The sequence below is a fragment of the Ahaetulla prasina genome, chromosome 3 (genome assembly GCF_028640845.1).
Source record: "Ahaetulla prasina isolate Xishuangbanna chromosome 3, ASM2864084v1, whole genome shotgun sequence".
NCBI classification, from domain to species: Eukaryota; Metazoa; Chordata; class Lepidosauria; order Squamata; family Colubridae; genus Ahaetulla; species Ahaetulla prasina.
Window position 1 is genome coordinate 151,313,065 of NC_080541.1, and position 26,465 is coordinate 151,339,529.

Genomic DNA, 26,465 nt, shown 5'->3' on the forward strand with positions numbered 1-26,465 from the left:
TGTGCCAGTGTGTTCACAGAAAAAAAGTGACAATAAAGTTCTTATCTTATCTCATCTCATCTTACTACTTTATGAATAATTTACAGTAAAGTAAAACCAATTCAGCCACGCTATTCAAATAATTATTATAAAGCAATCTAAAGGGCTAGCTCCAAAGTTATCAACGGGGATAATCATCTCCCGTGTCCTCGGCCTCCGAGATCCGCCAGAGACAAAGAGACCCACTTTGACACTAAGCACTGAGATACTACTAATCTAATCTATTCTGATTTTCGCAATTCAGCAGTCCTATGCTTCTCTGAAACCTGGTTAAATGAATCCATTGAAAATAGCAGCCTGAACATTCCAGGATTTCAAATTGAACGATCAGACAGGGTTCCAGAAACATCTGGTAAAAAGAAAGGAGGAGGCTTATGCCTATATATTAATTCAACCTGGTGTCAAGATTTTAACATAATTTACAAATTCTGTGACAACAATTTAGAGACTCTAATTATCAATTGCAAACCTTACTATTCGCCTCGTGAATTTTCCTCATTTCTTCTAATTGCTGTTTATGTCCCACCACAAGCCTGTGTAAACGAGGCATTACGAACTCTAGCTGACCAAATCATGGAGGCTGAAGCCAAACACCCTGATTCACTGGCCATTGTTTTGGGAGATCTAAACAAGGCAAACTTAAGGAAAGAACTACCAAAATACTTTCAGCATGTCAATTGTCCCACCAGAGGCAAGAATACTCTAGACCACTGCTACACAACACTAAAAGATGCCTATCGGTCTTTACCACGTGCAGCTGTAGGACACTCTGATCATTGCATGATTCACCTTGTACCTGCTTACAGGCAAAGACTTAAAGCCATAAAACCAATAATTAAATCAGTGAAAACCTGGACGGAGGAATCAGAATTAAAGCTACAGGCATGTTTTGACTGCACTGATTGGAATATTTTAAAGATACCTCTGCAGACCTGGATGAACTCACAGATACTGTAACATCATATGTCAGCTTCTGTGAAGACCTATGTGTACCTACAAGGAACTTGCGAATACACAGTAATAACAAACCTTGGTTTACACCTAAACTTAAGCAGCTACGACATTCCAAAGAGGAAGCCTACAGAAAAGGTGATAAAATGCTGTACAATCAGGCCAGAAATGCACTAACAAGGGAGATAAGAGCAGCAAAAGAAGCTACTCTGAAAAGCTAAAGAATCAATTTTCAGCAAATGAACCAGCAAACATGTGGAAAACTCTTAAAAATATCACCGCTATGGCAAACCTCCTTCCCAGGCTGAAGGTAATCAACAACTGGCAGATGACCTGAATGAGTTTTACTGCAGGTTTGAAAGGAAACTACAGCCACCTATCTCCACAACCCCATCTCAGACACACCAACAACAGCCAAGCCTCCTACAACTGACCCCATTTCATTGGGTTCACAACCCTAGTGATCACAGAAAAGGAAGTGCAGGACCTATTTCACAGACAAAAGCCAGGAAAAGCTCCAGGCCCAGACAAGATAACTCCTTCTTGCTTAAAAGTCTGTGCTGACCAATTGGCCCCATCTTCACCCATATTTTCAATAAATCACTAGAGATGTGCTATGTTCCTTCTTGCTTCAAACGCCTACCATCATCCCAGTGCCAAGAAGCCCACCATCAAGGAACTGAATGACTACAGACCAGTTGCTCTAACATCTGTAGTCATGAAAACCTTTGAAAGGCTAGTGCTTTCCTACCTGAAAACCATCACGAATCCGCTTTTAGACCCCTTGCAATTTGCATACCGAGCAAATAGATCAACAGATGATGCTGTTAATATGGCTCTGCACTACATCCTACAACATCTTGAGTCTCCAAAGACCTATGCAAGGGTCCTTTTGTAGACTTTAGTTCAGCATCCAATACCATCATTCCAGACATTCTTCTAACTAAGCTAAACCAGCTACAGGTACCGGAACAGACTTGTAAGTGGATCACAAGCTTCCTAACAAACAGGAAGCAGCAGGTGAAGCTAAGCAAGATCACGTCAAATACCTGTACAATTAGCACAGGGGCCCCCAAGGCTGTGTGCTCTCCCACTTCTCTTCTCTCTGTATACCAATGACTGCATCTCCAATGATCCATTTGTTAAGCTACTGAAGTTCGCAGATGACACAACAGTGATTGGTCTCATTCGAGACAATGACGAATCCGATATAGACGAGAGGTCGAACGACTAGCCTTGTGGTGCAACCAAAACAATCTGGAACTGAACACACTCAAAACCGTAGAAATGGTGGTAGACTTTAGGAAAACCCTTCCATACTTCCACCTCTCACAATAATTATTATAAAGCAATCTAAAGGGCTAGCTCCAAAGTTATCAACGGGGATAATCATCTCCCGTGTCCTCAGCCTCCGAGATCCGCCAGAGACAGAGAGACCCACTTTGACACTAAGCACTGAGATACTACTAATCTAACTCTAAACTTAGCACTGAGTGACAAACCGGGACGGAAATCCAGACCCACGGCCAAATAAGGGAGCCTTCTCCTGTGGAAAGCGCATGCGCGATACTAGGTGCTCCTCCTCCGCGTGGGCCTGCCAGTAGGGGCGTGGCGTCGCTCACCTCAAGACACGGGAAGTGGAGTTCTTCCCGAGGGAGTCCACCTCTAGCCAAGCCTTTCTCGCTTCGCGGAAGGGTCGCTTCTCCCTCGTGGCCTTTTCCTGCGCTCTGCTGTTTCCGCCATGGCGGACGCTGAGCCGACGGCGGCCGGGCGGTCGCTCACCGAAGACGAAATGGCGGAGGTGAAAAAGGAAGTAAGAGAGGCGAAGCGGCAAGGGGGTGGGGAGTTGCTCTGACGGCGGAGAGCTCGCGACTAAGGCTGGCGGGCGCGCGCTTGGCGTAAAGGGGCCTGGAGTTCCTTGTTTGGGAGAAAGGGGGCGCCCCCTCCGTGATGATAGGGGGTCCTTGAAACATCGGAGGGGAGGGGGGCTGGAAGCGCAGTGGTTGCCATGGCGTTGGCGCGTCAAGTTTCCGCGTGGCGGCGGATTGGCGGTTGGTCTGGCGAGTGTCGCAGGCGCGGGGAATTCCGCCAGGTGTGGCCTTTCCTGCCGCTGTGACGTCATTCCTGCCTTGCGTGGGGCTCCCTTCTGCTGACTGGAAAACTTCAAGCATCGCTTGGTGGGATGCTGCTTTGTCTCCATCTGCTGGCAGTGGAAGGACGAAATCTGTTACAATTTGGGAAGGGAGCCTTATTATTATTTTTTGACATTCATACAGGTGGTCCTCGCTTAGTGACTGTCGCTTGAACTTACAACAGCACTGAAAAAAGTGACTTACAACCGTTTTTCACACTTCTGAACCATCACAGCATTCCCCATGGTCATGTGATTTACATTCGGATGCTTGGCAAGTGGTTCGTATTTATGACAGTCACAGCATCCCAGGGTCAAGTGATTCCCTTTTGTGACTTTCTGACATGCAAAGTCAATGGGGAAACCAGATTCATTTAACAATTAGTGTTACTAATTTAACAACTGCAGTGATTCACTTCACAAATGTGGCAAGAAAAGTCAGAAAACGGGACAAAACTCACTGAACAAGTTTCTGATTTAGCAACATAAATTCCAGGCACAATTGTGATAAGTTCAGGACTACCTGTATGCATTATTTAGTAAAGCATGTTTCCCAGTCAGAATTTTAAAACGGACAAATGAGAATTAAAAATTAGCAATTGAAAAAAGTATCTTTGTAGCAAATGTCAATAGGTTTTAAGAGAAGGAGGCAAATCTAAATCTATTCAGACCTCTCTTGACTTTTTATTTTATTTATTTACTAGATTTGTTTGCTGCCTATCTCATCTTGAGTGATTTATAGCATTTATAGAAGACTACCTAACATAATAGCAAGAAAACAAATTATTTCGTAAATTTCTCCCCTTCCTCCTCAAGGGACAAAGAATAGATGCCCAAAGCCCCCAGTTTGAATTCCCAGAAACTTTAATTAAATTCATCAATTAACAACCAAGAGATCATTCAAAAGTTACTGGAGGGACTTTGTTTCCATCTCGCTGTACTCTTAGAACTCTCCTAAATCTTTTGCCATCACAGTTCCTTTTAGTGTAATTTTAATGTACGTGCCTCTCATAAAAATCCAAATCCACCAAAAAGAAAAACAATGCAGTGGAACTTTATTTTTAATTACAAAATTTAAAACAAAACATTTTGCCTCCTCTGTCACCATGTTACTCACTTGAAGCTAGTATTTTTTGGAAAGGGGGATTTATGGTAACAATGTAGAACGAAGAGGTTCTTCACATCTCTTCTGAATTCTCTCTCACCTCCTTAAGGTAGGTACACCTTACAGTTTGGGTAAGCCTGCCCTAGAAGTTCCAAGTGGTGTTTATAGTACTTCCTCCTCAGATTTTCATATAACAATTGAGTCCTCCTCAGATAGTACATAAAAGATAACAACTGGCTCAAACTCATCCAGGGAACTTTAGTGGCAAAGGATGTATTTGATTCTTGGGCTCTACAGTCTTTATTTCACATCTTAACTGCTACACCATACATGATTTCCTTTCAATGTTTCATTCATTCTCCAGTTTCTTCCAGGTTCCTTTGTTTTACTTAATGGATAAAAGTTGTCTCCAAATTCTACTTTTCTGTTACAGCAGGTTTTCCTGGAGTGTTTATAGGAATTCCCCTTCCTAATCTCTGACTGTTGCACATGAATGAGTCAGTGAAAGTTGGTTTTGCCTTTGTCCTATTTTTCTAGCAAAAAGTATAGATCTACAATATATAGAATATTCACTTTTTGTTCAAGATCATAAGTCAATTTCTCTTGTGATCATTTAGATTGTATTTACTGTTTCATATTGGAACTGTATTCAGAGAATAAAATTTTACATTTTAAATAAACAGATAAGTACATTAAATAATACATTGAACTCCAATTTATTTGATTAATAAAAAAGAATCGGTAAAGGTTCTAAGCAAGCTACACCAGCAAATTTTGAGAATGAAGGCGATTTAATTGAATAAAACAAGTTTTGACTGAGTGTGCAACCTATCACACAATATGCTTAATTTCACATGCTAGCAAAATAATGCTTAGGCCCATCCAATGCAGAGTTCTATGTGGGAAAGAGATGCCAGAAGTTCAAGTGGGCTTTTAAAAAGGCCAAGAAACATGAGACATTGTCACTGATGCACACTGGAAAACTTAGAAAGCCAATAAACACAAGTCGGTATGTACTTCATTGATGCAATTGATATGATAAAGGCCTTTGAATAAACAATCTGTGGAATGTGCCTATAAAAAAATAGGAATCCCAGTACATCTCATGTAAAACCTATATACGGGTCAGAAAGTCTATGTATGGACACAACATAGTGAAACAGACTGGCTTTAGTTTGGCAAAGGAGCTGGAGAAGTTGGAATACATTCAGTAATGCATCATGTTGAACTATATAGCAAATGTTTGTATCATAAATTGTTTAATTTTTTATGTCATAAATGTTATATGTCATATATGCTTTGTAAAATTTGCCAAATTTCAGTTCCATGGCAGTTTTCCCATGTTTTGGATGCATTCTGTAAGTCCATTTGAGTTCAAAAATTGTTGCCTTAGGATGCACCATTTCACCCAGTTAAACGTTACTGAAATGAGAGTATAGCTAGGATAGTATAATACAAAGTATATTAGTAATCTTTACCAAAGATTGTGAACTTCCATTTCTTTTTAGTGTTAGTACTTTGTGATATTTGATTGTTAGTTCAGGAATCCTTATATTAGTACCAGGAAAAAAAATTATCTCATGAACAGAATTGAAATTTGAATCTAAGACATGAATGACTTGTTCTTGATAAGATACAATACTGCAAATTCTAAGTAAAACTTATTTGTCAGGGATTATTTATGATTCATTGCTCCTTCATAACAATACAAAGAATAAGTTATGCATTGATAAAGTTAATCTTTTGTTAACATGCTCTTATTTTTATTCTAGGTTTTAGAACGATTACGCCGCTATCTGTGTGACAAAATAATTGCAGAAAGACACTTTGACTACCTACGTTCAAAGAAAATACTAAGTAGAGAGGATACTGAAGAAATCTCTTGTCGAACCTCAAGTAGGAAAAAGGCTGGGAAACTGCTGGATTATTTAGCAGAACATCCAAAAGGACTAGACACATTGATAGAATCTATCAAATGTGAAAAAACACAAAACTTCCTATTAGAAAAAATAACTGATGCCGTCTTGAAAGCAAAAAATGAAAAACTTGAAAGTCTTAAAGGTATTGTTTAATAACTGAATATTGTATATTTTAAAAGGGCTTGTAAAATATGTAGCTACATAGCCTATTCCTATGCATATTTACTTTTAAGTACATTGCTATGAATTTGGTAAGTCACAAACAAGGTAAGTCAAAATAATTTGCCTTTGAATCACTGAAGGAACAGAAATTTAGGAATAATGATATTATTCAAATATAAGAGCTACATAATGATTTTAAAATCGTGCTTTGATTGACAACCTAGCTTCATTCCCTTGAGGTCTTTATTGTGTACTGAAATGGTGTGATGTATTATTATCATGTCCTTATAGAATATTTCTGATTCTCAAGCATGGCTAAGAGGACAGTTTTCGGAAATAAGGTTTTAGGTCCTTGCAGTTGTAAAATTAAGCTTCTGACATTTTAGTCCCTCTCCTTAATGGCTAATTGTAATTAGATGGGAATTATAGATTGCATAGGTCTAGATTTTGATAAGTGCGTCACTGATCAATGAATTTAGAAAATTCAGTAAAAATTTCTCAGTTATTCATATCTCTTTTGGACACAATATTAAAATAGTGATAGCAGTTGAGCTTCTGTTACTCTTAGAGGAAACTAGTTATCTACATCTATTTCAATGTGAGTTCTGGTCTGATTTTTTTACTTTGGTTTCCCAAATAGACAACATAGCATTAAGAGAGTGCAATCCTATTTGGTTAGATCAGGGGTTGAAGGCTGCATCAGGGTTGTGTTTGACCTTGGGGGGCTGGGGTGGGTGTGGCCAGCTCGACGTCACTCGTGTTGGGTGCGCCTGTGGTAGCTGGAACTCTCTGCCAGCAAAAATAAATGGGCTCCTAAGCTCTGTTTCGGCTGCGACGGCCTCCCACAACCCTTTGCCAGCAAAAACGGAGCTTGGGAGTGCCACCCACATCCATTGCAAACTCCATTTTCAGCTGTGATGTCCTCCTACAACTCTGCCAGCACACAGCCTTCCCAAGTTCTGTTTTCACTGGCAGAAGCACTGCAGGCCGGTCCTTCGCTGTTTCCAGGGCGGCCCCATGGGCCAGATCTACACCCCACAGGCTGGATCTGGCCCTCGGGCCTTGAGTTTCACACCTCCAGCTTAGTTGGTGTTTTGGAATTTTCTGGTAGTTTTGCCCAGAAATATCACAAGATATTTTAACACATTTTCTCTCCAGTGTTAAGTCAGCTGGGGCAGTCCCCAGAACATGTGGAGCACAATGTGTCCACTTTGTTGATGGCATGAATACGGTTTTTTTCTTTCAAAAGAAGCTGTAGAGACATTGAGATGTCTGTAACTGGATGGCAGTGATAGATCTAAATTTTATTAAAATGGAAATTTTATAGATGCTTAGTTCCAAGTTCCTGAAAATATAGTGGTAGTTTTCCTGACATAGGCGGGATTGGTCTCTGTTCAGCACAGGAAAAATTTATAAATTAATTGTTTCTAAGATGCCAGGGATATAAAACTCATTACTACATAATCTGTAGTATGGCAGCTACCGCTGTTCTTGGACATAAACAGCTTGGTTTCTTGTACCCCATCCACTGGTAAATTCCTATATTAATTACTGCAGTGTACTATATATGGTGCTCCTTTTAAGCATCATCCAAAATTGTTGCTATATATAACCCTATAGTTAAAAGATCTGGATTGGTCGCCAGTTTTCCACATGGACAAGATTTCATATTAATAACTTTGAGGTGGCAAAGTTATGTTTTTTATGAATATTTAGCGACCTGATCCACAGTTTGGATAATAACTGGGGTTTCCAGACATTTTCTTTCCAAATATCTCATTTTTTCAAGAAATAATAATAGAGGTTATTTCTTAAGATGAATTTTATTTATTTATTAAATTTATATGTCACGCATCTTATTTTCAAGTGAGTCTGGGTGGTTAATTTTGGGATAAAAATTTCATATACCCATAAATCTGAAACTTCAAAAAAAGCAATGAAGTTAAATACCTAAAAATGTGTCAAAATGATGAAAGTTATAGTAATAGTTAAAATATATTTTACAAATGTAACTGTAAGTAATCCAATATGTTTTTTACAGGAATACGTTGTACCAACTGCATGGCTTCAGTATGTGAGCAAGCAAACAATCTCTCTAGATCGCAGTCAAATGACTCTAATTTTTTTGAAAAACAAAGAGACAGAGAAAACACATACCTTCATCCAGAAGAATATAGTACAGCTGCTTTTGTATCTGCCTCTTCTCTTTGTTCAATGAATCTACCTATTACAGAGGTTGGAAACATGGAAAATTCAGTTTTCTCTACTCTTCCGGGACCTGGAGATCCTGGAGCGCCTCCTGTTCCAACAGAATTGCAGAGAGAGCAAGAGGAAATATCCACCACTTCCAGTGACAGTCCCTTTCTACCTTTACGATCCCGCTCAATTCTTCCGTAGTGGTTGTTTTTCTTGAATAACTTTGCTAGATGTTGCCTTATGTAATTTTGCAAAAAATGTTTCATCTTTAAAATTTCTTATTGTACTTGGTTGCATTACTTTTGAAAACTGAAAGTAGGTGTTTTCCAAAAATATTCATGTTTAATCATGAAGCTGTTTGCATTATGCAAATTATAATACAATCCTGTACATAGATATTCAGAAGTAAGCCCCACTGATTTCAAAGGGATTTATAGGTAAGTAAATAATGGCATTGCTATATTGAAAAACAATATGGGAATACTTAAAAGATTTAATATATTTCTACACTTTAGTAAAAATTTTATATGTTCATTCAGTTCATAATGTCAGACAACTTAGTTTCTTCTTACATCATGGCAGAAATTATGTCACATAGATTCCTGATTCCTGTACTAAAAGATTTATTTAACTATGCAAATCAATCACAAAGATAATTATTTAGCATAAGAGAAACTCCAGATTGATGTTTGGACTTATTTGTTTTACAGTTATTACATTAATGTTCAGAAAATATTGCATTCTGTTTGAACAGAAGGATCAGGAAGTAATGAGAACCTCAGCAAAGAGGGAAAAATATCTTCTGAATTACAGCATCATGACTATATCTATGAAGATTGATTGGTCTCATATTATAAAGGTGCTCCTTGTTTAACAACTGCTTGTTCACTGACCTGCTTAATGGTACTTAACCAATCCATGAAATTCTGGTTGTTGTGGCACCCCTGCAGTCACCTGAATGTAATCCAGGCACTCTGGCCTAGATTTCCAATCATCACTGCATCCCACAGTCATGTTATCCTAATTTGCTACCTTCCTGCATTACTTGATGGAAAGTCCTAATTACTGCTTTTAAGCAAGGACTACCTTTTATTCTGAACGAATGAATTCTCCAAGTACACTTTTGGAAAACTATAGCCATTAAGAAATCCCTTTTGAATTAGGGAGTTTATAAGATGTTAGGCATTAAATGTATACAGTTCTTTAAGAATTGGAGCTTAAAATATATGTAGCATGCTTACTTTTTTTTTTTTTTTTGTTTACATTTATACCCCGCCCTTCTCCGAAGACTCAGGGCGGCTTACAATGTATAGGGCAATAGTCTCATTCTATTTGTATATATTTACAAAGTCAACTTATTGCCCCCCCAACAATCTGGGTCCTCATTTTACCTACCTTATAAAGGATGGAAGGCTGAGTCAACCTTGGGCCGGGCTCGAACCTGCAGTAATTGCAGGCTTTGTGTTCTTAATAACAGGCCTTACCAGGCAGAGCTAAACCGGCCCTTGACAGTCAGTTTGAGCACAGTGGAGCTTACTTCTAATGGATATATTTTAAGTTTGCACTTTTACAATCTTGAGAATATTTCTAAAATGAAACTTCACAATTTCTATGCTTATATCTCAAGGTGAAACAACGTTGTGTTGGACAGATAATTTCTACTACCCTGTTTCCCCCAAAATAAGACCTCCCCGGATATAAGCCCAATTGGGCTTTTGAGTGCATGCGCCAAAATAAGCCCCCCCTGAAAATAAGCCCTCGAAAATACTCACCCACCCACCCTGAAAATACTAAAACACATGTGCAGCCGGTCCCCGCCATTTCCTCTGGGTAGGGTTAGGGAGACAGAGCTGGAAATCAGGTAAGAGGGCAAGAGGAGCCCTATCTTGTTCCACGTTCCCCAAAATAATAAGACTTCCCCAAAAATAAAGCCAAGCACTTATTTCAGGGTTCAAAAAAATATAAAACAGAGTCTTATTTTCGGGGAAACACAGTATGCCATCTCAGGGAGTATAAAATCAACTCAGTATTTTTTTCTCATGGCTCGATTGAGGTGCAACACTGTAAAGAAGAGATTCACTTAAAAGCATATTTATTTTTTAGGTAGCATAAAAGCATTTCTCTTATCTTTTGCCATTTTTGTTTCTTAGCCAATAGGAAACAGTATTTTAGATTAAATTCAAATTTTACTAGCCAAAAGCAAAACAACTTCTCTGTGGCTTCTGGGACAGCAAAAGTTTTATTTAAAAAAATGTTCTTCTACAACATTTTGGCTGAAACTGCAGCCAGTTATCTAAATTAATTAAATAAGTAGCTTCGTGTTTGCACGTTATTTAGAAAACTCTCTCACTGAGTTCTATAGAACTTGTTCCCAGTTAGACATGCATAAGATTACAGCCCAGTATTTTAAGAAGACTAAATCATGGGTGATCAGCCTTTTGGCTTGCTTGGGCCACATTGAGTGAAGAGGAATTGTCTTAGAGCAAATATAAAATATATACTTAACGTATATAAATCACATAATGTTAAAAGTTTATAACCTTTTGGGGTCACGTTACTAGCTGTCCAGAGCCGAAGCCTGTTCTATATGAATTCAGATTGGTGCTAGATTGTGTTACACAGTGCACTGCCCATGTTTCAGGACACAGAACTGTGTCAAGCCACAATTGAAGGGTTAGGGTTTCTCTTTAACCCTAGGTCTTAGGTCTCCTGTAATTTGACTGTTTCTGTTAACAGCTTTTTAACTCAAATGCTACCTCAGCTGAAACTTCCATGATGTTTTACAGGGCATGAACTTCCTTGTTTGACTACTAACTGCAGATGTTGCCAAAATAATAAGACCGCCCCGAAAATAAGGCCAAGCACTTATTTCGGGGTTCAAAAAAATATAAAACAGAGTCTTATTTTCGGGGAAACACGGTATGCCATCTCAGGGAGTATAAAATCAACTCAATATTTTTTTCTCAAGGCTTGATTGAGGTGCAACACTGTAAAGAAGAGATTCACTTAAAAGCATATTTATTTTCTAGGTAGCATAAAAGCATTTCTCTTCATTATCTTTTGCCATTTTTGTTTCTTAGCCAATAGGAGATTAAATTCAAATTTTACTAGCCAAAAGCAAAACAACTTCTCTCTGGCTTCTGGGACAGCAAAAGCTTTATTTAAAAAAACGTTCTTCTACAACATTTTGGCTGAAACTGCAGCCAGTTATCTAAATTAATTAAATAAGTAGCTTCGTGTTTGCACATGTTATTTAGAAAACTATCTCACTGAGTTCTATAGAACTTGTTCCCAGTTAGACATGCATAAGATTACAGCCCAGTATTTTAAGAAGACTATATCATGGGTGATCAGCCTTTTGGCTTCCTTGGGCCACATTGAGTGAAGAGGAATTGTCTTAGAGCAAATATAAAATATATACTTAACGTATATAAATCACATAATGTTAAAAGTTTATAACCTTTTGGGGTCACGTTACTAGCTGTCCAGAGCCGAAGCCTGTTCTATATGAATTCAAATTGGTGCTAGGTTGTGTTATATAGTGCACTGCCCATGTTTCAGGACACAGAATTGTGTCAAGCCACAATTGAAGGGTTAGGGTTTCTCTTTAACCCTAGGTCTTAGGTCTCCTGTAATTTGACTGTTTCTGTTAACAGCTTTTTATCTCAAATGCTACCTCAGCTGAAACTTCCATGATGTTTTACAGGGCATGAACTTCCTTGTTTGACTACTAACTGCAGATGTTGCCAAATTGATAAGAAAATACTGTATTTGCATACTTATGGATTGATTGTCCCTATTACTTTGTCATATTTTCTTAAAAATAAATTCCTAGTGCCTTAGTATTGAAATTAGATCAGGGTTTTTTCTCTCTATTGCGCTTTATTTCATGTATACCAAAATCTGTGTGAATTATTATAGGTACATAACGAGAAATAACATACTGCTCTATTAAAGTAATGTCTTTGAAAATCATATTCTTAAATCATACTTTTAAAAAATATATATTTTATATAAAGTAATGTTGAATTGAAAAAATACTTGGAAGTTTGTGGTTACTGTTTAATGCTTTATAAATATTTACAAGTGGGCAATCTGTGAAGCATTTGAATAATAAACTTAATAGATTTTTTTAAAATAGCTTTCTCGGTATATGTCATGTCCTAATATTGGCTTCTCTTCAATAGTTTTATGTACTTATACTATTAGGAAGCAATTTTTTAAAAATAAGTCTTTTATAAATCTATTCAGAACAGGTCCTTTGTTACATGTCACCTTGTAATTTTTGGATGTTTTGGATGAAAAATTGTCTTCCAAGGGCAAGATGGTTTTGCACGCAACCTACATCCCGCACATGCACAGATGAAGTTTTGCTCACTCGCCTCTCACTGCCTGCTTCACAATAAGCCATGGACTGGTACGGTCTGCAGCCTGGGGATTGGAGATCCCTGATTTATAGTATATTCCCTTATTCTAAATGATCTTAAAAATACTTTCTTTAAGAAAGTGTTTATATTAACTAGGCATGTTCTTCTCTTGAATCTGCTGCGGGGATAGGTCAATAGATCATCATTGCATATGCTGAGATGCAACCATCAAAACAATAGCTCATGTCCTATTGCAGTGCCCACTGTATTGACTGGCAGTCTATATTCCTGCACTTATTCCTTGATAGTGCAGGAAACCAAGTTTAACGTTAGTTTTTACTAGCAGATACTTTCCACAGAAAAGTACATATGCCACAAGGTTCTGCTCAATGGACTTAAACTCATTCCAATCTGCACTGACCAGCTGTGGTGGCACAGTGGTTAGAATGTGGTATTGCAAGCTAATTGCACTGACTGCCAGCAGTTCAATTCCCATGGGCTCAAGGTTGACTCAGCCTTCCCTCCAAGGTTGGTAAAATGACAACACATTGTTAGGGACAATATGCTGACTCTGTAAACCACTTAAAAAGGACTGTAAAGTACTGGAAAGTAGTATATAACTCTTAAGTGTTATTGATATCATTTAGGGGAGCGATCACCAACCAGTAGTCCACAAGAAAATTTTGGTGGTCTGTGGAGAAATCTTCGTATTTTTGCCGGTGCACCCTGGTGGAAGAGCTGCGGTGCAAGCGGGCCAAAGCAGCTATTACAATTGCTGGAAGCTGTGGGAGCGAAGCACTACTTGCACTTGCACAGCATCAGCATTCCACCTCGGTATATTTGCCCAGCCGGTGGCGCAAAGCAGCCCTCGTCTCCTGCTACGGTAAACGGTGTCTGGTCCAGGTAGCAGCCAGATTTTGCTCTCCATTGCAGATGCCAGATCGGGTCTCTGGAAGCTCTCGTCTCTCAAGGAGTGCTCACTGAAATGGTGCGGGAAACTTCGGCCGGGCTCCTTGAGAGAGGGCTGCTTTGCGCCACCAGCTGGGCAAATACACCAAGGCAGAATGCTGATGCCGCGCAAAATGAAATAAAAAGAGAAGAATGAAAGAGAAGGAATGAGAAAGAGAATGAGAGAGAGAGAGAATCAGAGAGAGAGAGCAAATGAGAATCTGAGAGAGAATGAGAGACAGAAAGATAATGAGAGAGAGAATAAGAGAGAGAAAGAACACCCCCTTCTTGGAAGAAGTGCGGGGGGGGCAAAGGGGGATGTCTTGCATTAAGTATCGACCCCCCCCACCTCAATTTCACAAGGTTGGTGCAGTAGGCAGCAGTCCTTCCTGGCGCGCCTTGTTTCTCCAGAGCACTCCGCCCCCCACTTCTGCCTGCCTCCTCCTCCTCCCAGAGTCTCTGGGCTGATTACTCAGCTGGAGGGAAAACTCCAAGGGCACTCCACCGCCTGGTCCTGGGGATGTCATCGGGGGGGGGGCACTCTCTTCGCAGCTCTTGCTCAAAGCTGCCTGGCTCTGAAAGGGACACGCGGAGAATGAGAGAATCAGAGAGGGAGAGGGAGAGAATGAGAGAGAATCAGAAAGAGAAAGAGAGACAGAGAAAAAGAAAGAATCAGAGTGAATCAGAAAGAATGAGAGAGAGAGAATGAGAGAGAGATAGAATGAAAGAATCAGAGAGAGGATCAGAATGAGGGGGGAGAGAGAGAATGAGAGGGGGAGAGAGAAAGGGGGGGAGAGGAGGGGAGAGAGAGAGAGAGAGAATGAGAGAGGGGAGAGAATGAGGGGGAGAGAGAGAAAGAATGAGAGAAAGAGGGAGAGAGAGAGAGATGAGAGAATTAGAATGTGTGGGAGAGTGGGAGAGAGATAAAGCGAGAATGAGAGGAAAAGGGGAGAGGGGAGAAAGAGAAAAGGGCGGAGAGAGAGATGAGAGAATGAGAGAATGAGTGTGAGAGAGAGATAAAACGAGAATCAGAGAAAAAGTAGGGGAGAGGGAGAGGGGAGAAAGAGAAAGAGGGGGAGAGAGAGAGAGACAGAGAAAGAAAGAGATGAGAGAATGAGAGAGTGGGAGAGAGAGGGGGGAGAAAGAGAGAGAGAGAGAGAAAGAGAGAGGAGGGAGAATGCCTGAAGGACCCTATCCCATCATTGGGAGTCCAGGCCTTTCAGCAAGCGGTGCACTGGATTTGTATTAGTGGTCTGCGGGATTTAAAATTATGAACTTGGTGGTCCCTGAGGTCCAAAAGGTTGGGGACCCCTGATTTAGGGGACTACAATGGTAATTTGGTAGAATTCAGTCTTTTTTAAAAAATAAAGTTTTATTAATTTTCTAGTATTACATTTAATTAGTACTTCCTACTTTAATCACGACACCACAACTGAGTAAACATACCTGGAAGGATCTTATTGATAAATATGGTAAAGGAACAAGGGGACTTTTTCAGTTTTATTCAAACGAATGACTGATTGCACAGCGAGAACTTTTCATTCCACCGTTTACAAGAGACACGTAGAAAAATGTAACTGACTGCATACTTTTTAATTTGGGGTGTCATCCGGGCTGCAAAAATAGGGACAACCACGAGGAGCGATGAAGAATTTTAAATCTGGGTTTTCATTTAGTAGTCGTCCGGATTTCTGCCGCCTATATACGGCAGCCCTCTTTCGGTGCTTTTCGACGTTTAGAATGGATAAACTCATCTTCGGAATGATGGAACTGAAGGTTCGGAAAGAAGATAGAATATGCTTTATTGTTTTTCTTTAACATTAATATAGAAATAGATTATTAAACTCGGGGTTTAATAAAACTAAGTCCGTACTGAAGCCATGGCCAAGAAGAAGGGAACTCTTCCGAGCGGAGGCACGAATCCGGCCGGGGGACCCCCTGGCAGGTAGTACTACAGGCTGAAAGGAACCAGAGAGGCTTCCCGCACACGCCACGACCTCGGAACTTTCGTCTGGCATGCTTGGTTCCCGAGGACGGGTGTTTCAGTTGCACGAGTCCCTGCCATGGCAGCAGCGGAGGGGAAGGACCCGCTCAGCTTCTTCGCGGCGTACGGTAGCGACAACAGCTCGAGTGGCGGCTCGGATGCTGAGGACGAGGAAGGCTCCGGCAGGGGCGCCAAGGGATCTTCGCAGCAGTCCCAGAACGGCACCCCCGAGGGGAAATCGCGATTGCCTGGGCCCGACGAGCTCTTCCGCAGCGTCAATCGACCGGCTTTCCTTTATAATCCGCTGCATAAGGAGATCGATTGGGAGAGTCGGGTCGTGCGAGCTCCCGAAGAGGTTAGCAAAGGCTCTTCTATCTATTCCGTATTTCTCCTGGCAGGGAAGGCGCCTGGGCTCCATCACGGTTAAGGTAGGCCAAGGATTAGGTAGGTTTCAGAGAAGGGTGCCTGCCCCTTCTTAGCCAATTGCCGCAGAAACACCAAAGCGTTTGATCTGGTTAGGTTAACTGAAATATGGGATAGGTTTTCGTGCATCTTTCACGCACCAATGAAATTGCATAGTGGTTTTGTGCCTAAAGCAGGACTAGAACTCAAGATCACCCATTTGTAGCCTGATGCCTTAAACACTACCGCAAACTGGCTTTCTCTTGAAGGCCCAGCCCACACTAGAATAGAATAGAATAGAATAGAATAGAATAGAATAGAATAGAATAGAATAGAATTCTTTTCTTTATTGGCCAAGTGTGATTGGACACACAAGGAATTTGTCTTGATGCATATGCTCTCAGTGTACATAAAAGAAAAGATACCTTCATCAAGGTACAACACTTACAACACTTAATGATAGTCATAGGGTACAGATTTAAAACTTAATGATACAACACTTAATGATAGTCATAGTGTACAAATAAGCAATCAGAAAACAAAATCGTAAGGATACAAGCAACAAAGTTACAGTCATAAGTGGAAGGAGATGGATGATGGGAACGATGAGAAGATTAATAGTAGTGCAGATTTAGTAAATAGTTTGATAGTGTTGAGGAAATTATTTGTTTAGCAGAGTGATGGCCTGTGGGGGAAAAACTGTTCTTGTGTCTAGTTGTTCTAGTGTGCAGTGCTCTACAGCGTCGTTTTGATGGTAGGAGTTGAAACAGTTTATGTCCAGGATGTGAGGGATCTGTAAATATTTTCACGGTCCTCTTCTTGATTCGTGCAGTATACAGGTCCTCAATGGAAGGCAGGTTGGTAGCAATTGTTTTTTCTGCAGTTCTAATTATCCTCTGAAGTCTGTGTCTGTCTTGTTGGATTGTAGAACCCTAAAAAAAGCATCCCTGTGGCACACATTTTTGAATAGCTCAAAATGCTAAATAAATTGGAATGACTTTTCCATTCAGTATTATTACTTTGTGCGGGATATGGGACATGAAACTTTCCAATCTTATAGGATGTGAAAGATTTAACAGATTAACAGTTGGAAGGAACTTTATAGGTCATCTAGTCCAAACCCACCCACCCACCCACCTCCAGCTCAAGCAGGAGACCCTACACCATTTCTGACAAATGGCAGTCCAATCTTTTCTTAAAAGTCTCAAGTGATGAAGCTGCCACAACTTCCGAAGGCAAGCTGTTCCATTGGTTGATCGTTCTCACTGTCAGAAAGTTCCTCCTTATTTCTAGGTTGAATCTCTCCTTGATCAGTTTCCATCCATTATTCCTTGTCTGGCCTTCAGATGCTTTGGAAAACTGCTTGACCTCTCCTCTCTGTGGCAGCCCTTCAAGTATTGGAAGACTGCTATCATGTCTCCCCTGGTCCTTCTCCTCACTAGACTAGCCATGTCCAGTTCTTGCAACCATTCTTCCTATATTTTAGCCGCCAGTCCCCTAATCATCTTGGTTGCTTTCCTCTGCACTTTTTCTAGAGTCTCAACATCTTTTTTATAGTGTGGTAACCAAAACTGGATGTAGTACTCTAGGTGTGGTCTTACTATGGCTTTATAGAGTGGTATTAGTACCTCATTTGATCTTGATTGTATCCCTCTGTTAATGCAATTTAGGATGTGAGGCGAACATTCTCTCCTGGCCAGATTATTTTATTTCATTTATTTATATATAGCCACCCAGCGCTCAATCAAAGGCACAAGCTCAGTCACAGTAAACATCACTCCTGAGACATGGCTCGTGATCATACATAGAGCCAGGTTCCTCCATTCCTTCCCTTGATTGGAGACAGAAAAATTCTCCAATATTTTCTTCAGAACCTTCTTGGAACCTGTAAGATATTGAACTCTCTACTTGGAGAGAATCCTATTTTTAGCTGCCAACACTAACATTCTGGTATTCCCTAAAGTGGTCAATATCAACCCCCAAGGACTGTTATTATGATTGTCATTTATAGTATTATTTCTTACAACAATATTTATTATATTATTTTCATATAATATGTGGGAGTCGGTGTACAATTTGAAACTTCATGAAGGGTTAGGTGAACTGAAGAGTTTAGTGATCCCTGGTCCAGGATATTGTAATTTTAAAAATTATCATTTATCTATTTCTACATTGCAGGTTTGCATTTTAATATTTAAAATTTTAAATGGGGTTTTAATTTTTTAAATCTACTTCTTAAAATAAAGTTTGATTTTTGCTTATCTTTTTTGAGATTGATTTACAGCCCTGGGGAAAGGAAGAGCAAAAACACTTTACTTACCAAGCTCCATACGATATAATGAGGATAAGGTACTACAGACATTATTTCCACTTTTTTGTATCTTGACGTTTTAATTGTTAGAAAATTAGTACATGACTGTGTTTTTTGTGCCATCTACCTCTCAAATAGTAGGGATAGAAGATGGCAGTCAAATAGAATATCCCCGAGAGAAAAAAAGGTGGTCAATACAAGATATACCAAATCACAGCTTCAAGGAATGTGATAAGGCGAGATTTCTACGAAACAAAGCTTGGCACCATCAGCCTTCCATTCTAGTGACCTTAGTTAGCTGCTACGTGATCAGAATTTAGTATTATTTTTTTACATTAATATTTCTTATCCTGCTTCCCTGAATATAAGTTACCCAACCGGAAAACAAGTCCTAGCATGATTTTTCAGGATGCTCGTAATATAAGCCCTACCCCCAAAATAAGTCCCAGTTAAGAGTGTCAGCCAGATAGATGCATTTAGTGCCGTATTCCCCCCAAAATAAGACCTAGACGGAAAATAAGCCCTAATTGTGTCTTTTGGAGCAAAAATTAATATAAGACCCAGTCTTATTTTTGGAGAAACACGGTATTATTTTCACTTTTTCTTACAGTGAGTACTTTTCTAACTCTGAATATTTTGTAGTAATTGCAAGCAGCTGTGTTAATAACAGACTGTCTTAGCAGTCTGAGCCACAGAGGCCCCTTACATAATACTTCCTGTACTGATCTTTTCATATTTCTTTTAACAGCCTCCTAAGGAATTCAAGGCATGGACCACAAATGCTGTTCCTCCCCCTGAAACTTATGCTATCAAAGAAAAAAAGCCTCCACCTCCTCCTGAACGTGATATGGCAATCAAATGGTCAAATATCTATGAAGATAATGGAGATGATGCTCCAAAGCATGTAAACAATGTACATTTCTTACCAGAAGAAGAACAAGAAACTGTTGAATCAGGTAATAGTATCCAATTTCATTCAAAATAAATAATGTTGGCTGGTTTTGTATATTTCGCTATTTGAAGATTGGCATCTCTTACATGAATTATGTAGAATAGTTTTTAATCTAGTTATAATGTTAGTAGTATTAAACTTAATCCTACACTTGATGGCAGCTTCCTATGAAATATAGAAAGCCAAAATCTTTCTTTGCACATTCTTATGTGTATTTTGATTAATGCGTTCAATTTTATACATCAACCTATATTCCTACTAACAACTAATTCCTGTATTTTTACTAACAACTAATAGTATTTCTTGCTGTTTAATGTCTAAGAATAGCCTTATCTACCTTGTCTAAAGATGATGAATGATTTGAAATTGAACATGCTTTTAATAGACAGGAACAGTATTTAAAGATTAAATTAAACAATAAGTTCTTAGACAAAGGGAAGATTCAAAAGCTCATGCCACCTCAGTGCTGGAATAACCTTTCCCAGTCTCAGCCCCTGGCTGTGGTTAAAGTCTAACAAAATGTTTCTCAAACTTCGCAACCTTAAGGCATGTAGACTTCAACCCCACAGTTGAGGTCTGCATGCCTTAAAGTTATCAAGTTTGAGAAATATTGGACTAACACACCTGGAAAGCACCAGGTTGTAAGCCAAGTTATAGAAGGCTTAATTCAAATATCCACAAAAGCGATCTGTTAAGCCTCTTTTCAAATATCACCATTGATGGAAAGCCCTTAGTCATTGAATTCATAGTTGGACTGCTATTATGGCTAAGGAAGTTTCCCTAATCTCTATTCCTTTAACTTTTTAATTATAAAAGCAATTCAATGATGAAGAGACTAAGAAGAATTGGACTTAATTAATATTTTGATGATTGATTATTACAAAATTCCCAGGTCTGTATCCCAGATTTGGTCATGGGGGGAGGGGGGTGGAATCCAGGAAATGGCAACAACTTTGAACTGCCTTTGTATTGATGTCTATAAGACTGCATGGATGCCAGGCCAATGTAGTCATCAAAAGCTGATACTATTGATAATATTTTCCACATGTGGCTTTTGAAAACTTTGCCTTACATACACTGTCTCTTTTTTGAAGATGGTGAAAAAGATGAATCCAGCTCAGTTAAGAAACGCAAATTAAACCCTGACGAGCAGCCAAAGAAGAAAAAGCAATGATGAATTGGACAAAGACTGATGAATTTATCAATCAAAGTTGTCAAAGTTCTGATTTGATTGATGTTTGATGTAAATGTCAAGTCTATTAATGCAAATGTTTCTAGTGGAAACCTTTTAATTGCAACACAACTCTTTAAACATGTTGTGGTAAATACAGTATTTTTGTTCATAAAGACTTTGGAAGTTTGTCATATTCTCTTCCTATTTTAAGACAGATTCATGTGACACTATGAACCTTAACATAAAAAGTATAAATTCGGCATTTAAAGTTTAATATTTGGAGCAATAAGCAAATATTATGAAAACTACTACACATGAACAGTGATGATATGTGAAATGTAAATGTAATAATTGTTTTACTGGACTACTATTGTGATAGATTCTTTTCTTAATAAAAATGCTATTGGGGGGGAGGGAGAGTTTTTAACTGCATTGTGGTGAAAATGAATTGTTTTGAAATGTTTGTAAATAGTTTTAAAATAAAGCTGCATGTGTCAAAGGTACATTTATTACAAATTTCACTGATTGAAATTGTAACTGAAAACTATTTCTCTGTAGTATTAGACAAACGTGTTTACTGTATAGAAGTTGAATTAGTGATAATTTGGAAACTAAATTCAGAAATATTTTCCTTCATAGTTTCCAAGGGAGTTCAGTACAATCGGCTAAATCTAGAAACAGTCTAACAGCCATATAAATAAAAGTATGATTTTAGGGAGATAGAAAAGATTCTCACAATATTAAGTGAACAGGATTTAAGTTAGATTTTCTCTAAACCCCACTTGCCTTTTCCCTTGAGACCTGTCTTGGCCTGCAATCATGGATCAAATGTTTACACAGAATTTCTGGCTGTGATCCCATTTATTTTATATACTGTTCCTTTGGTTTTATATTGCAAATTGACTTGCTGTTGTCCAATAATTATCCCAAGATTGTTTAGGCAATTTTGATAAAGTACTAAAATATATCTCTAAAGAAATCAAAGTGATTGCACCTTATTTATATCCTAAGAACTTCAGAGCTACTTCTCATGGTATGAATTAATTCTATGGAATTAACTCATACAATGGTGTACTCAAGGCTTTCTACTGATTTTTGTTTCAGTTCATATTTAGGTTATTTGCTCTGCAAAATATCTCCAACCTCTGATTTTTAAATTGCAGTTTTTCTTGTTATATTTCCAACTTTATTTTTTAGTATGTCAGTCTTAAAAGCTTTGTTTTTCTGTTTAAACCATGTTAAGAACAGATCGAGCAATTAACAATATTCATGGGCACTTCAAGTAATCAGAAAAAAATGTTTGACGTTTCTCCCCTTTTTATAAGCCAGCATATAAAATAAACTTTGCTCCCATTTTATTGGTATATGAAATAGAACTTCTTTCATACTGTATCCCATTTTTAGGATACAATTCTATATGAAATAGAAATACAATTACATATAGAAGGACGATTAAGATGCTTCAATTGTTGATTGACAAAGAAAATTACATGGATATATAGCATTACTAGGGACTATTTCTCCCATACTTTTGATGTGTGTTTTTATATATATTGTACCTCTATATTTTGAAGTGAATTGTTTTTAAACAGGTAAAAATTATCCAGCTGGATCTTCATGTGAGATGTTATCTTGTTTGTTCATTTATTTAATAAACTGCATCAATTTCAATTATTCTAGAATCTAGATTATATACAAGAACAGTGGCAACATTCAGTTTCAGAGTTAATGTTAATATAAGAGCTTTCAGATAATTTAATAGACTTTTTAAAGGGATGTTTGGTATCTTCAAGGAATAAAGTAACTGCAAAAGAATGACCAAGATCTGGGAATATGCTATGATGTCTAAAATAATACCATATTACAAAAGTAACTGAATATAACTCAGGTTGGAAATCTTTTTTGGATTATAACTCTATACATAGTTTGTATGACATCTGAAATTTGGATTCCTCTTAACAAAAAGTTTTTATATGGGTCAGAAAAAAATTACTGTAATTTTAATTCAAGTATGAAAAACTTCTGGAACAGCAAGTTGCAAGGAATTCACTGGGTGAGTTTCCTTCAATTTGTGATGAAAGGGTATTTTATTTTATTTTATTTTATTTGGAATTAACAGCAAAAGGGCAATCAGAGTGTTGATTTTAGAAAGTTACAAATAGACTAAGGGTTAATATCTAGTTAAATATCTTAATAACTTTAAAAAATGATCCAGATTTCTGACAGATAATTGAGTATTTTCTGAGATACGATCTAAAAATAAGGAAGATGAAGTAAATTATATTTTAATAATAACCGGATATTTCTGTGGTGGACTGCAATACAAAAATAAGTTAGAAGGAGATTTTTCTGAAATTTATTTTTAAAGACATAAAAAAGATTGACTCTTTCATTTAGCCATTAACTTCATTCAGTTTTTCAGATAATTTAGGGAACCTATTTCAGTGTTAACTATATCTGAGACTATATATACGGGTGGTAACAAAAGAAACCTTTAAATGCACCCATGATATATTCTTTGTGGCATTGATTTAAACAAAAGTTAGGGATGGAGTATCATGTTTGCCTTTTTTAAAACATTGCAGGAACTGCTCTAAATGCAACAGATCACTTTACTGAGTAGCAAATCCCTTTTTCCTACCGGAAGCACATCCTCCCGCATGAATGCCCAATTCCTTCTCCCTCTGGAGCTGTTAAACAAGAGCAAATAGAATTGCTAATATGTCTTTGAAAGTGGTGTTCATTCATGTAGCATATGCCTTTGCTAAAAAGAAGCCAGACGAAAGCATTCTAATTTTGGGAACCTGGCTTTTTACAGAAATGCCAACTGCTTGCATTTGGGCCATTGGAAGTGGCAGATGATCTCCTCGGGTTCTCGGACAACAAAAAATGTAGTAAATATCCTGGATTGTTGTGTTCTTTCGGGGATCGATGAGAATCTACCTGCCAACTTTGAAAATGGACTGTTCACTCCTTTCACTCGCAAAATACAAAAAATAATTTCTGGAAAACATTGTTAACCTAGAAATTGCTTCATAGTCCATATCTTTTGTACGGAAAAGATTTCTTGTTCAATCCTCTGTATCTCTTATGTAAAACTGAGAAAGTTTTGTATCTTAAAGTCTGGGGTTAGATGACTGGCTGAACTAGATGGGGCGATCAACTTCATAATCTAGTAGAAAATGCATGTTTTAAATTGCTCCTTCCTGTTTAGCAGCAACACGCTTGTACTTGGCTTCTGAACCTACAGTGACTTTGAATACTGTGGCAGATTGGCTTTACAACAGATGAAATGCGGTATAATAAATGAATAACCAAATTAAAGATGATAAATGAATAAATATATTACATATTATGGCTCAAACTGTTAGGAGTACATTAGGAGGAAATTTATACCACTAGAGGGTGCTGGTTACTGCATTAATATTTTCCCAGTCAGTTCAAAAATCTTAATAATGCAAATACCTATACTAGTTTTGATGAACAGTCTTCCAAGAACTGTGTTATCTTGAATGCAAGTATGATCCAGAAATTTGCTTAACAGTCTCTGCTAAGTTTTTTTTTATTGGTTCTAGCTACTTGTTTAAAATGTCTTTTATATATTTCAAACAGCCATATTTGCATTTCTTAACTGAAAAAATATGTATAGATAAAGATTTAACTCTTAGGTTTCAGCTATTTGAGGAGGTTAAAAAAAAGTGGGAATCAAGCTTCTTCCAGCCTTAGTTCTTTATTTGCATTTTGCTCTCAGCATGGAGTACAAGGTTCATTTATGTATAAAATATCTTTTTATACTCCCTAACATAAAAAAATCTTCAAAGCAGTCCACAATGTTGAAAGCATAAAATAAATAATGAATCAATGAAGCATATTTTTGTGTCAGTACATTACATACCCACACACAACTTGTATAATATAGGTTTACATTAAAAACCAATCAAAATGTTCAAATCTTTAATGTCCAGTCTGGTCTAGAAGTTTATTCTGAAAATCTGAAAAAAATCTCTTTTCTTTCATATCTAACCACCGAAGAGGAAATATCTATTCATTGAAAAAAATCAAGTATATCCACACAGGTGTGAACAGTCCATCAAATTATTTAGTTACAATTTAAAAGGCAAGTACCAAGTACCAAGCACAAACACAAAACCAATACTAATAAAACATGTTCATAAATGACAACCAAGAATGATCTATACTTCACCATTTTTCTTCCACAGAGCACCAACCTTTGAGCCTGCAGTTATTTGAAGAATATACACTATCTTCTTCAGTCAAAATCCCTTTCCCACACCTCCAGCCAGCCTTGTTGCGGCAACCCTGAAGATGCTCAAAGATGGTGCCAGGGTTGACAGAGGCTTTGAATTACATTTCCTTTGCTGCATCAAAACATTTATTTCAAACTTTATTTGCTGAGAATCTGCTCCTTCTCTGGTTTTGTAGGCTTAGAACAACCCTTTGTTTTTCCTCAAAGGAAAATCTTGAGGAAAAAATTAGTCTTCAGGATGAGACAAATTTCTCTCAAATGTGGAAGAAGAGTATTTCTGTGACGATGAAACTGCCAAGGCTAAATAATGTAATATAAGCAGCAAATATATACATATTCTGGGAAAATACGCTGACATCCAAGAAGAAAGCCACTGTATCAGGAAAGACAGTAAAGCATTTTTTCAGACATTAGATGCTAAAAGACATGGGTAATTGCTCCTGAACGTACTATGGCAAAGCTGCATGAACCACATAAACTCTTATGGGTTTCTGAAAATAGCCTAGTGGTGAATAATATCAGCAATGTGTAAGGAAGATTCAGCTGCCAATCCACCTAGAATAGGAAGCATTTGCCATGTTGTCCATCGCCTCAGGGAGCAAAATGTCTTCTGCTAACATTTGCTAATAAGCTGAAGACCTCTTTGCTTCACTCATTAATCAGATTTAAATGTAAACCAATATGGTATCCTTAAAGGAGCTCTAGCAGTTACTTTGGTCAGGTTGTTTGGTTTGTGGGCTATATGTTCAGTGTTCAGCTGTAGCACACACAGATAAGTTAGGATTAACCCTAACCCTAAGAAGTTTCTTCTTAATTCCGTTTTGCTTCTCTCCTTTGATTAGTTTCCATCCATTGTTTCTTGTCTTGCCTTCTGGTGCTTTGGAAAATAAGTTGCAGCCCCTCAAATACTGGAATATTGCTATCGTGTCACCCATAGTCCTCATAGTGTAATTTCCTTGAAAAAGAAGATGCATTTCCTACTTTTACTCAGGACCCACCTGTTATGTGCTATTCTCATCTCTTTCTCCAAGAGTACATAAGGGATATTAAGTGGTTGGAAGGCTCATACTATGGTAATTGCCCCAGTCAAACAGTTCTTTAAAGTTCCAAATTATGATGATAATGATTTTTTTTTTTGCTGTTCTATAGGTGAATTTGTGAAAAAAACATCTCTTCCTTCCTTTTACTGGTCTATCAATTGGATTTATGTTTATGGTCCTTGCAAAGAATTCACTGTTTGTCTGTTTGAGCAGCCGTGAAACAAGGTAAACATAGCGAGCCACTCAATTCTTTTCTCGAGTTGATCTGTAGGAAAGGAATGTGGGAAAAGAACCAAAAAATGGAGAGAATTGGAACATGATGGGAGGAGACAACTCCTACTCTTTTCATTTGGCTAATATTCCAAACTGAAGTGGCAGATGGGGGATTCAAAACACTGAAACACAATAAGCATAATGTGCTACAAACATCTGCTTTTAGTATATGTAAGATCCCTCTCATTCTGTATTCTAAGCATTGCCAAGTATGGACAACCTGAAGCCCTCTAGATATGTTGGC

General features: G+C 38.1%; 2 protein-coding genes across 2 annotated transcripts; both read left to right on the forward strand.

Moving 5' to 3' along the window:
• Positions 1–2,612: 2,612 nt before the first annotated feature.
• BCL10 (BCL10 immune signaling adaptor) lies at positions 2,613–11,337 on the forward strand. The gene is made up of 3 exons (XM_058174327.1): positions 2,613–2,803; positions 5,999–6,287; positions 8,349–11,337. Exons 1-3 carry the CDS (start codon positions 2,732–2,734, stop codon positions 8,702–8,704), a joined length of 717 nt encoding a protein of 238 aa, XP_058030310.1. The 5' UTR covers positions 2,613–2,731; the 3' UTR covers positions 8,705–11,337.
• Positions 11,338–15,569: 4,232 nt separating this feature from the next.
• Positions 15,570–22,315, forward strand: C3H1orf52 (chromosome 3 C1orf52 homolog). Its single transcript, XM_058178206.1, has 3 exons — positions 15,570–16,157; positions 19,264–19,471; positions 20,562–22,315. Exons 1-3 carry the CDS (start codon positions 15,882–15,884, stop codon positions 20,639–20,641), a joined length of 564 nt encoding a protein of 187 aa, XP_058034189.1. The 5' UTR covers positions 15,570–15,881; the 3' UTR covers positions 20,642–22,315.
• Positions 22,316–26,465: the final 4,150 nt, after the last annotated feature.

Coding starts and splice junctions, on each gene's coding strand:
- C3H1orf52 (XM_058178206.1), top strand. CDS start 15,882: ATGGCAGCAGCGGAGGGGAAGGACCCGCTCAGCTTCTTCGCGGCGTAC. Junction 16,158..19,263: donor TCGTGCGAGCTCCCGAAGAG/GTTAGCAAAGGC, acceptor TTCTTTTAACAG/CCTCCTAAGGAATTCAAGGC. Junction 19,472..20,561: donor ACAAGAAACTGTTGAATCAG/GTAATAGTATCC, acceptor TCTTTTTTGAAG/ATGGTGAAAAAGATGAATCC.
- BCL10 (XM_058174327.1), top strand. CDS start 2,732: ATGGCGGACGCTGAGCCGACGGCGGCCGGGCGGTCGCTCACCGAAGAC. Junction 2,804..5,998: donor TGGCGGAGGTGAAAAAGGAA/GTAAGAGAGGCG, acceptor TTTTTATTCTAG/GTTTTAGAACGATTACGCCG. Junction 6,288..8,348: donor AAAACTTGAAAGTCTTAAAG/GTATTGTTTAAT, acceptor TGTTTTTTACAG/GAATACGTTGTACCAACTGC.